Below are 12,648 nucleotides of genomic sequence, written 5' to 3'. Positions count from 1 at the left end.
AAAGAGCTGAAATCACTAAAGAGCTGATCTCACTTAAGAGCTGAGCTGCTTGCTAAGATTGCCTGCGGCTGGGAGCCTGCCTGAGGGACCTGGACAGGTTGTGCTTAGCAGGACCTTGCTATCTGGACACCTACGGCATCCAGGGTTGGAGAGACCCCGAAAACCCCAAGCTGTAATAAATTTGGCACCCCAAACAGGGTGCTGACATCCTGGCACTCCAGAGAGCAGCATTCTTCTTGAATTGTCACTGCCTCAGGTTGCTAAGACCTCCTGAAGATAAATTCTCTGTTATAGAAGAAGTTATCTGAAGAGGTATCTGATGACCGTCCATATCGACATCTGGGATGAGGTCCTGAGGAGTCGGACATGGCAGACCACCCACCAGCAGTTTTTGACCCACATTTGGCTGAAGAAGTGTAAGTTTTAAAAGAGCCTTTTTTGCACGCTTTTACCTTGGGTCCTTTTTTGTTTGTTTGTTTGTTTTTTTTCTTTTTTTTTTCTCTTTCTGCTGCTGGAGGGGAAAAGGGAATGGGATCAAAACCTAGTAAATTAAAACAACCCCAGAACGAGAGAGACTTATATTTACAAATCCTAGAATTTCTATCTGCTAACACATTTTCTTTCTGTAAAGGCAATCTCTCAAAAACTAAGTTGAAAAAAATAATAAAATGGATTCTTTCCCAGTTTCCAGATACTAACACACACACATTATCGCTCTAGATTCTTTTTGGGACACAGTAGGGACAAAAATATACACTCTCCAAACTAATGAAAATTTTTCTGTAACTCCGTTTTTACGTCTTTTTCATTCTATTACCAAAGCGGTTGAAAAAATGAATATAAAGAGCTCAATTTCTTTTCAACCTTCCCCTGCTGAGGACATTCCGAACTTATCTCTCCCACCAGAGACTTTCTCTTCAAATGCTAATAAAGCACATAATGTGAGAGGGTGGTGGCCCCTCTTTTTGCCCGTTGAATGTATAATCTACTGTGCAGGAACCGGCTGCTCAAGCATGATTAGCTGAGCTGACCATAACCACAGATGCCTGTTTTAAGCATATTAACCACAGATGCCTGTTTTAAGCGATATTAACCACGGGTGCCTTTTTAAGCAATATTATAGAACATAGGTCAAATAAGCCAAAGGGATACGAGCGAGGAAGACGACGAGCCTTCATCGAACGACCACCAGGAGGCAGATGAAGACCCCCTAGCAACAAGGAGAACATGCGCAGATCCACCACAGATTCACCGGAAGGATGACTTGAAACCCGGAAAAGGAGCTGTTCAAAAGGGGGAACGGACTCAGGCTCGGGCGCGGCAGTTGGTGGAGCGGTGACTCCCCTGTCGCCCAGCGCTGTGCTTTGCTTCTTTTATCCTCTATTAAACATTTTATTGATTGGCATTATGACCCATTGTGTTCATTTCATAACAGATAACATTCCTCTTCTCTCAGTCTCTGAATCCTATCCTCCACTTTCTCTGGGTCCAAATGCCAACTCTGGGGCCACGCCACCCTTGAGCCCCCTTCCTGGGACATTCTTCCGCTTCCCCCCAGATGCGGCAAGCACAGATTCCACTCCACCAATTGCACAATCCATGTACCCTCCCCCCACCCTATTTTAGCACCTAACTGTGCTGGATTCTATTTGGTCCACCCCCACCCTCCCCCCCACTCCTGCCGCTGTGCCTCTCAGCCCCGTTGCATGTCTCCTCATCCCCGCTACCATTCCTGCTGCAGCAGGAGGTCTTGTCCCTACCTGCCTGCCCGCTGCAGCTCGGGGAAATCACTCTGTATGTCCCGTCGTGCCCGCTGTGACAGCAGCAGCCCCTGACAATCCCACTGCTTCTTCTCCCCCGCTTCTCCCTTACCTGCATCCCCAAGCTTTGCAACCACCCACCCTCAGGGACCCCCGAACAGCACCTCCAAGATCCCCCACGGTGGCACCCCACTTCTCCACATGCCACAGTCCTGTGCAGGCTGTGCCACATGTGGCACTGCCATTGCTGCTCCACTGCTGCCACCCTCTAGCCAAGCTCTGCCATGTGCCTCCTCACACTTTCTCCAGTCCCCTACACCCCTGCAAAATCTCACTCCAACACACCCAAAAAATCGTACTGCATGGCCTATTCACTCTCACTCCTTGACTCAGGACAGTAGTGACAGCGAGTCCGATTCTGATACAGAGGACATCCATCCATGGGCTCTAATCAAAATGGAAGCAACTCGGGCAGGGGACTGGGAAATGGTTCAGAGAATTTCTGCCTTCCCAGTAACTTATATAAAGGGAAAAAGAGGTGGGACCACAACTAAAACAACGTGGGAACCTAACACAAAGGACTTGTACAGCTATGAAATATAGTCAAAGAATATGGTAGAAGTTCACATATTTTTAGAAATTTCCTAGAAGCTATCTTCTCGGCACATGTTTTAGTACCTCACGATGTTAAAAATATTGCCCACTGCCTTCTTTCCTCAGCAGAGTATATGTTATGGGAAAGGCATTGGAAAAGACAATTAAAAACATTATCCGACACCTATGCGAAAGATGCAAATAGGCCAGATTTTACAATCGAACAGCTGGCTGGAGAAGGGGATTTACAGAAACCCTCTGACTATTACAAATCAAGGAGACTCCGACAAAGGGGAAAGAAAATTACGAGGAGGACTCTGTCTTATCAGAAGTCTAAATAATTGTTTTATTATGCTATACTATATACATTGGATCTAAATTGAATCTGCCTCACACTCACTCTTGCTCACAACTGCACAGAACTGCACTCATCTCTGATTCTTCTCATGACTGTCTCGTGACAGTCCAACACACACACACTTCTTGGTCCTGATAGGCCAAGGGAACAAAACATTCTCACTCTGGGTAAACAATCTCCATATTGCATTCTACTTTAGCACAACACAGGCACAGCAAGAGATAAGAATTGTTTTTCCTTCTTCTCTGCTTGTCTCACAGCTTCTCTCTGTTCAGAGGGCATGTGAATACCACACTCTGACCAAGCTAACACCTTAGCTAAGGCAGCACTACAAGACTTCGCTATTGCAGCAAAAAAACCTTACTTATTACCCCAGATGACTCTATTCCTACCCAACATTTCTCTAATACAAGGAGTAGTTGAAAGCTTTATCAAGTTTTTGGATAGAATTAAGGATGCTCTGCAAAAACAGAGCACAGAGGCAAGAAAAGAACTGTTGTGTAAACTTGCAATGAGTAATGCTAATGAACAGTATAAAACAATTCTGAGTGCCCTACCCTTGGATACAGAACCTACCACAGAGAAAATGGTGGAGAGCTGTACACGTCATTTGTCCACTGAAAACATGGTGGCCCAAGAAGTTGCTAAGGGTATTGCAGAAGGAGTTGCTGGTGCATATACAGTAATAGCTTCTAAAGACCAGACCCGCTGCTTCCAATGCAGAGAATTTGGACATTTTATAAAGGACTGTCCACACAGGTCACCTACCCGAAACCCCCGCAACAGCTACCAAAACCCCCATAATCAGCAGCGCTACCAGCACCATTTGGGAAACTTCCAGTGGAGCGCAGTCAGGCCCTGCACAATAACAACAAATCAAAAGCCGTCCAGACCTAGCCACACATCATCCCAGGAGATTCCAGATCACATGAAGAGGATCCAACACACGGGGCGCTACCGATGGGAACCCGGTGCCAGCTGGTAAATGCTCTGTCTATTGACATTAATAATAAGGATGTTTATCATGTTCCCACAGGCAAGCATGGGCCAAAAGGTGGTCCTTTTGACATTTTAATTATAGCTGACACTCTCCATGGCCCAGAGGAAATCTTTGTTGTTCCAGAAGTACAAACAGTGCACTCGAAAGAAGAAATCTCTGTCCCGGTGTGCTGCACAGGCTTACCATTTTACCTTTCAAGGGCAACTCCAGTCGCACAAGCCTTTCTCCTCCCAAAGAATCACAGGGAACATCTCCCTCTCAACCCTGCAGCAATGTGGGCACGAGTTGTGGGTCCAAGTAAGCCTACCATCGAGTGCGGTCTATCCTGCAGAGGAGAGAAGATCTACCGACCAGGGATGCTGGACACCGGTGCCGACGTGACCATCATTTCCCACTCAGAATGGCCAGAACACTGGGAACTACAACCAGTAGCAGGCATGATTTCAGGGATTGGTGGAGCTACAGTGTCTATGCAAAGCAAGAACAACATCCTCATCGAAGGGCCGAAGGTAAGTTGGCAGCCATCTGCCCATTTGTGGTAAGGGCCCCCATCATCATTTGGGGAAGGGGCGTTCTATCCCAATGGGGGGCTTCCCTACATATTCCCTGTCGGGTTTTCTAATTGGGGCCACTGAGGAGCGCCCACTACCAGATACCCCTCGGCTCACCTGGAAATGCCAAGACCTGATCTGGGTGGAACAGTGGCTCCTCTCTAAAGTAAATCTGTGTGCACTACAAGCCCTTGTGGAAGAACAGCTTGCCAAAGGCCACATCGTTGAGACCACCAGCCCTTGGAACTCCCCAGTCTTCATACTGCAAAAACCTGGAATGGACAGATGGAGGCTCCTCCACGACCTTGGCAAAATCAATAAGGTCATCAAGGACACGGGCAACCCTCCAGCCTGGCCTGCCTTCACCATCGATGCTGCCTAGAGACTGGACACCTGCCATCATAGATATTAAAGACTGTTTCTTCAGCATTCCACTGCACCCCCAGGATGCTCCACGGTTTGCTTTCTCCGTCCCCTCTCTTAACAGAGAGGCTCTACTCAAAAGATATCATTAGTGTTTTCTTCCTAAAGGAATGAAAAACTCTCCTATTATATGCCAGTGGTATGTTGCTCACATTCTGTCTCCCATTTGGAACCTATTTCCACATGCAATCATATACCAATATATGGATGATATCCTCGTCTGTGCATCAGAAAAAACTTACTCAGACAAAGAAGTTAAAAAGACCATCGAAACCATAGAAAAAGAAGGATTCAAAATCCGTGAGGACAAAACACAGTACACCAACCCATGGACTTATCTTGGATTCCAGATCCATGAAAGGACCATCGTACCCCAGCAGCTTGCCATCTGAAATGACCCAAAAAACCCTGAGAGACTTAGATAGTCTGTGCGGATCCATCAACTGGGTATGTCCGTCCCCTGCTAGGAATTACAACAGAAAATCTCACTTCCCTGTTTAACCTTCTCCGTGGCAAGGAAGACTTAGACTCTCTACGCACTCTCACAACAGAAGCCCAAGATGCCATCACCAAGGTCCAAGAAGCCCCGTCTTCATGCAAAGCCCATCGCTTTGAGGCCAACCTGCCTTTCCAGTTTGTCATTCTGGGAAAAGAGTCCCGGTTCTATGGACTGTTTTTCCAATGGGATACTCAACTTTGAGCCCCTTTTCTGATACTGGAATGGATCTTTACAAACAACCAACCTACAAAGACAATTACCACCTTCCAAGAAATCATGGCACATCTAATAAAAAAGGCCAGAACTCTCTTCCGCTCTCTTGCAGGGTGTGAGTTCACATGCATATACTTGCCACTGACCACTGGGGACCTGGAGCTTTTGCTCCAGACCAATGAAAATCTCCAGTTTGCCCTAGATAGCTATACAGGCCAAATTTCTATCCATATCCCAAAACATAAACTTTTTAATAATGATATAACCTTTCATCTGACCCCAAAATTAGTCCAAAGTAAAACACCTCTCAAAGCTCTAACCATTTTTACAGATGGCTCAGGGTCATTCCACAAGTCAGTAATGACATGGATGGACCCTAAGACTCAAAACTGGGAATCTGACATAAAAATAGTGGAGGAATCTCCACAGATTGCAGAATTAGAAGCTGTTGTCAGAGCCTTTGAGAAATTCAAAGACGAACCCTTTAATCTGGTCACAGATTCAGCTTATGTTGCTGGCATAGCTATGAGAGCAGAACATGCTCTTCTCACAGAGGATTCCCATCCAAAATCATACCAATTGATTTTTGCATTAACATGCTTAATCTCCCACAGAAAACAACCTTACTATATAATGCATGTGAGGTCACGCACTGACCTCCCAGGTATCATCACAGAAGGGAACAGGAAAGAGGACGCATTAGCCATGGGACTAGAGACTGCTAATGTCCCTAACATCTTTGCTCAGGCAAAGTTGTCACTTGCATTTTATCATCAAAATGTGTCTGCCCTTATCAGAATGTTAAAGCTCTCGAAAGATCAAGTAAAAGCTATCTTTGCCACATGCCCAAACTCTCAAAACTACCAGATAACGTCTATGGGGATGGGAGTCAATCCCCGAGGCCTGAACAGCTGCTAGATGTGGCAGTCCGATCTAACTAAATTCCCACGTTTTGCAAGGTCAAAATATGTGCATGTATTGGTCAACACATTTTCTGGAGCAATATTTGCCTCAGCACATCCAGGAGAAACTACCCAGCACACCATAAAATATTTCCTCCTTGCCTTTACTACCCAGAGATTACCAAAGTACATCAAAACAGATAATGGACCTGCCTATGCCTCTCTTAAGTTAAAAGAGTTCTTCAGTAAGTGGGGAATAGAACACAAGAAAGGCATACCTGCAAATCCCACAGGACAATCCATCGTAGAAAGGACACATCAAACCCTCAAAAGAGTCCTCAATCAGCAATGGAGAGAAACAAAAATCATTTCTCCAGTTGAAAGACTTTGCAAGGCTCTCTATGTCATCAACTTCCTGAACTGTACAATGTCAGAGCCTGACTCCCCAATACTTTGCCACTTTGCAAATACCACCCAAGCAAAGCTCACTGAGAAGCCACCTGTGCTAGTGAAGGACCCAGAAACACACCAAATTTCTGGGCCTTTCCAGTTGATTACTTGGGGAAGAGGGTATGCGTGTGTTCTACTACCATCTGGTCCAAGATGGTACCCAGGAAAAAACATCAAACCATACCTACGCACTGCAAATACCATTCCCACAAGCACGGACAAGAATTCCCCTGAGTCAAATACAAGACCTCCTCAAAACCAGACCACTTCTGACTGGAGACAAAGACGTCGCCAAATGTCCACATGCAGAAGAAAAGACTGTCCCATCACGCGACAGCAGACAAAATAGAAAGCTGAACAAAATTCTGCCACATCAAGCCATAAGCCAGACACAGCCTGAGCACAAAAAGCTGGATTAGCCCACAACCTAGCCATAATGTTTGAGTAAACTTAGCAAGGACATTAAAACAGGATAACGTGCTTATCCATGGGAAGCACTGATAACCCACTTTCCACATGTCTGGTAGGAATTGCCTTCATAGCAGATGACTGGCCCGTCTATAAGTCAGAGCTCCTCCGCACCACAGGTAAGAGACCCAACCTGGTAGATACTTGGGACAAGCGGACAAAAATGTTGCCCAATGCTCTAGAGGAACCCCAAGAATTGGACCTCTTGGGGTCCTCCAAGGCAACATACTGTGTCAAATTTTACTTCAACATATGAAAAATAATTGTCCAGAAACTGACCAGACAAAAACCACATACCGAAAAGACATATCACCAATTAACAAAGCCTATAACTATCCAGATTGGTGTAATTGCACTGCTTGTGTGATCTCTGTATCCTCTCTCCACCCCAAAGTATTACCCAAGGGAACATTTCTCATCTGTGGTGACAGAGTATGGGCTGGGATCCCCTCACAGCTCCAGGGAGGCCCCTGTAACCTTGGAAAACTTTCTACCCTCACTCCATATATCAACTTGTCACATAATTGGAAAAAATAAAGTGGATTAAAACTCCACAAAAGATCCTATACGGAATTTGATGAAAATTGAGATCCCAAATTATACGATTGGAACAAACCAAAAAAGATTTCTGTCTCCCTATTCCTACCATGGGTAGCTGCCGCTAAGGCCCTAGGTGAAATAAATCACCTTGGGTGCTGGCTCAGTAAGCAAGCCAATGCTACTTCTGCTGCCCTGAGTGATCTTTTAAAGGAAGAAGAAACCACAAGACATGCATCACTTCAAAATTGAGCACTGATTGACTTCCTGCTGCTTGCCCACAGACATGGCTGCCAAGACTTCAAAGGGATGTGCTGCTTCAATCTCTTTTCACACTCAGAACGCATCCATGAAAGCATCCAGAAAGTGAAGGAACTTGTGAAGGACTTAAAAGTAGAAAACAACACAGACTGGGTCAATGACCTTTTCGGTCAATGGGGATTAACAGGATGGGTTGCATCTTTGGTTAAGGGAATGTTGTGGATTATCCTTGTAATTGTCATTGTATTAGGTATGTTGTAATGTCTGTTTCATTGTTTTAAAAGAACTATAGGGAACGCCTTTTATCTAAATACAGAAAGTGGAGTTGTAGCAGGCACAGGGCCTGCAAGGCCTCCCTGGCAGTCAGCAGCCTAAGATAAGAAATGCCTAGTCATGATGACTGGACCTTAGAAGCCACTCTTCTGCCTTTGGACCCTTGCTATCTCTCTGTAAGACTATAGGTCACTTTCCTTTTGACCCTTACTATTGGACAATTTGTAGAACTCCTGTACCCTATATAAAGAGTTACTTTTGCCCAGTTTGTCAGAAGACGCTGTCCCTGAGAACCTTCGCAGATGACATCAATAAAAGACATCTCTGTGGAACCTTACACAGTGCTTCTCTCTCTCCCTGCATCTTCCAAAGGCACTTAGCAAGCTAAAGAGCTGAAATCACAAATGAGCCGATAATCACTGAGAGCTGATCTCACTAAAGAGCTGAGCTAAAGTTGCCTGTGGCTGGGAGCTGCCTGAGAACTCAGACAGGGTGTGCTGAACAGGACTGCGCTATTCAGACCTGCGGCAGCCAGCCGGGGATACCCCGAAACCCGGCCGAGGCAAGCCCTATAAGCAGGTGTTATGAATAGAAAATTGTATTTTTTTTAGTTTCAGAGTTAAAAAAAGGCAAGTCAAACCGGTCAGACTTCTTTAGGTGTGCTGCCAAAGAAAAGCTCTTCGAATACCTGTTAATGGCCGGTGATTAACTGATTGTTTCCCTGATGCTGGCCACTTACCAAAAAAAAGACACCAGGACAGACCCCTCCGAGGTAAAGAAAATAGGAGTGACATCGGAGCCAGTATGCAAATAAGAAATGCAGTGCACCTTGGGTTTTTACAGTTTTACAGTTTTTACAAGAAAAACCCCTAAAATCACGAGCCAACAAGTGACTTAAGTGACGTCTAAGGATGGGAGCATAGTCCCGTACCTGCTTGGACCTTTTTATTTTCTCACCCTAACCTGAAAAGAAACTGATTAAAGAGACCCCCCGGGTTTTTAAACAAACAAACCAAGGACTCAACGACTCTCCCGTGAGGACAGAGTCCCCAGTTCTGTCTGCAGACCAGCGGACAAAGCTGCATCATCCTCCTCCTTCGTGCCACGCCTGGGAGCAATGGCGGCGAGGGCGCAACCCGTCGATTTCTCCCCACCTGAGCTGATTCTTCTTAATAAAGGCATTAAAAAGGAGAAAGATCTCCTGCCCATTTATTTCAGCAGGCATGTCTTTTTCTTGGTCAGCCTTGTCCCAATCACCGGTGCCGGCTTTCCCTGCTCCACAAGCCACTTGGCTCCTGTGAAAAATGTTTTTGTGATTCATGTCAATCGGCAATGGAATTAGCAAATGCTTCTATCTGCTCTGTCAAAAATGGATGCATTCCTTGGGATAGATACAAAGAAGGGTTTTGAAACTTTCTATAGCCAAATAAAGCATTGAAATAGGGGAAGTATGGTAAAGTAAAGAATTGAGGTAGCAAGGTGACTGTAAGCCTAAATGAGAGATGTGGGACTCCAGACGTGGGATCGAAGCTTAGTACATTAAAACAATCCCAGAACGAGAGAGATTTATATTTACTAATCCTAGAAAGCCTATCTTCTAACAACTTTTCTTTTTCTAAAGGTAACCTTTCAAAAACTAACCTGAAAAAATTTATAAAATGGATTCTTTCCCAATTTCCAGATACTAACACACACACTATCACTTTAGACTCCTTTTGGGATACAATTGGGACCACGATATATAAGTTTCAAACGAACCAAGATTTTTCTGTAACTCGGTTTATCCCTGTATTTCACATTATAACCAAAGCCATAGAAAAAACGAACAAAAAACTCATAATTTCAGTGCAAACCTCTTCTGAACAAGGCCCGAATACCTTATCTGTTTCACCAGACCCCTTTCCTTCAAATGCTAATCGCGCTGATAACATTCTTTCGCCCTCCACCCTGGAATCCAGTACTCCACTTCCCCTGGGTCTTAGTGTCCTGCCATCTGCCCCTCCCCTTGCGCCGCTCCCCCCAAACCCCTCCAGGCCCGCGGGACCCACCTATCCCACTCCCTCCCTCTCGGATGGGAATTCCATTGCGCAACCCACAGCATACTGCAAGCACCCTTTATCTATGTTATCTCCCAGTGTAACTGCACCCGTTTCTGTCGAGTCCAAGAGATGGAAGCAAGTTTTCATATAGAAGAAAAGAATTGCTGAGCCAGTCTTACTGGATAACCAAGGAGGCAAAGGGTATGTTAGTTAGAAGGGGGTTTTTATGACTTAGAACAAAGGATAAACCCACCTCAAAAAGAAGATGTTTTTACCAAGCAGAAAGATAGCACAGGCAAACAAGTCAGCAAATGTTGCAAGTAGAAAAAAGGTCTCAGAATTTTCCACTGCAAGAAAACTGAAAAACAACTTCTAGCTTAAACTGTAATGTACTAACATTTAGTGATTGGAGAATACTAACATGAATATGGTAATTGTAGTAGTTATGATAGGCTATAGATAAAAGTTAAGGTATAGATTGGTTCTACTGTATTAAGATGCTCAGCAAAGAAAAGTATATAATGCATTTGCAACCTAAACTAAGGGTCTCCAGGCCTGCCTGCAGCTGCAGCTGACAGCTGTAGGCACAGGCTCTGTCGCCCACGACCCTGGACTGCTCTAACATCTTGCATGTAATAAACTGCGTTTTGGAAGAGCCACCTGGAGTCCCGCATCTCTCATTACGGCTCTTACAAGTGGCGCTCTACGTTTTAGTGGGCAATTTTTGACTTTTTGGCAGTAAGAGACCTCCCGGTGAACTTAAGAGAAAAGGAGATTCGGCACTTTGAAAGAAAGGTGACCGGGGCCTGGACACCGTAGCTGCTGGACAGTACGTGGACTGGAGCTCAACTTCGGTGTCTGCTGCAGAGGAGGACAGCAGGTGCCCACCGGGTAATCATGGGGCAGATTACATCTGCAAATCAGAGGGATGTGTATCAGCATTTAAAATCTTTAATTAAATCAAGTCCAAAAACCTTGCCTAAGCAAGAGCTCAAAGAGCTTTTAAAATGGACTATGACTCATCTCCCAAATGCTGACTCTGAAGCCGTCTATACCAGAGACTTTTGGGAATTTGTGGGGGTTAAATTATATAATGCTATCTCTCGGCGCGACAAAACAGCAGCGGAACTTCTCCCCGCTTGCCGAGTCCTTGTGGAAATCTTTGCTGCGAATCCCCCGCCGCCGAGCCCCTGCCCCAGCCCCATTCCACCCGCACCCTCCGAGGAGGCCCAGCCGGCCTCTCCAACTGCGAGGAAAGGGGAGGAGGGGGAGAAGAAAACAGCAACTGCCCATGCAGCAGGAGAGGCAGACGAAACTAACGATATCTCGGAGAGAGAGGGGAATTGCTTTACTCCAAAGCCAGGAAACCCCGAAAACCAAGTAGAAATGTTTCCAAATAACGCCAGGGCTTGCCCCGGGAATGGAGATTTTTCAACGCAGAAAGAAATACCAAGCCCCGGGAATTCTCCGGCGCTGCTTCCTGGTTCGGAAGAATCCCCACAGGGATCAGATTTCCAGCAGCCCGGTAGTCCCAGAATGGGGGTTCCCATCCCCCCTCACAAAATTAAAGAACCAGTTTTACACAAGAGCAGCCTCCACAGCCCGGCACCTGTACCTGTGCAGCGGCGCCAGCGTGGGCTCCATGGCCAAGGTGCACCAGAGCCGGCAGACCTGCGGGGTCCAGCCCGGCCACTTCAGCCGCGGCTCGGGCACCGTGGCCCGCTGGGTGCTGCCCGCGATCGAGGCACCCAAAGCAGTCGAAAAGGACCAAGACGAGAGCCAGAAGATGACTCCGCAGAGGCAGCGGGACCTGCATCTCATCGCTGCGCAGGTCACCACTGGCACCAACAGCCACTGAGGGAGCCAAAAAATCATCCCCCAGATCTCCTACTCCTAAAACTAGCAAAGCTTTGGAGAAAATTGCTGATGTTCTGCAAAATAGAGAAACGTGTCACTATGTTCCAGATAAACTTTTTTCCTTGCAGTTCTAAGAGAAACGCTGAGACAGTATGGCCTCATTTTCCAATGGGATTCCTCTCAAAATGATCCTTTGTTAATAATTGAATGGGTTTTTCTTTCTTACAGGTCACCAAAGACAATCTTCACATCTTTAGAGATGATTTCTCAAATTATCATTAAGGGCAGAGTAAGGCTTCTCTCTATAGCAGGTTGCGAATTTGAAATCATCTATTTACCTATGATTAAATCCTATTTTGATTGGGCCATGCAAAAGTCAGATTTGCTGTATGCCTTGTTAGATTTTCCAGGTGTTTGCTCCATTCATTACCCAGCACACAAACTGATCAAAGCTAAATTATGC

At 45.7% G+C, this 12,648-nt stretch overlaps 1 protein-coding gene across 1 annotated transcript; it reads left to right on the top strand.

Moving 5' to 3' along the window:
* Window positions 1-366: 366 nt before the first annotated feature.
* On the top strand, window positions 367-12,186 carry LOC135289185 (small ribosomal subunit protein eS19-like). Its single transcript, XM_064402621.1, has 3 exons — window positions 367-416; window positions 4,044-4,221; window positions 11,899-12,186. Exons 1-3 carry the CDS (start codon window positions 367-369, stop codon window positions 12,184-12,186), a joined length of 516 nt encoding a protein of 171 aa, XP_064258691.1.
* Window positions 12,187-12,648: the final 462 nt, after the last annotated feature.

Source organism: Passer domesticus, chromosome W, assembly GCF_036417665.1.
Source record: "Passer domesticus isolate bPasDom1 chromosome W, bPasDom1.hap1, whole genome shotgun sequence".
Lineage (NCBI taxonomy): Eukaryota > Metazoa > Chordata > Aves > Passeriformes > Passeridae > Passer > Passer domesticus.
The sequence above is the reverse complement of the archived record's forward strand: the minus strand, read 5'-3'. Positions and strand labels throughout refer to the sequence as shown.

Coding starts and splice junctions, on each gene's coding strand:
- LOC135289185 (XM_064402621.1), top strand. CDS start 367: ATGGCAGACCACCCACCAGCAGTTTTTGACCCACATTTGGCTGAAGAA. Junction 417..4,043: donor CCACATTTGGCTGAAGAAGT/GTAAGTTTTAAA, acceptor TCTATCCTGCAG/AGGAGAGAAGATCTACCGAC. Junction 4,222..11,898: donor TCCTCATCGAAGGGCCGAAG/GTAAGTTGGCAG, acceptor ACAAAATTAAAG/AACCAGTTTTACACAAGAGC.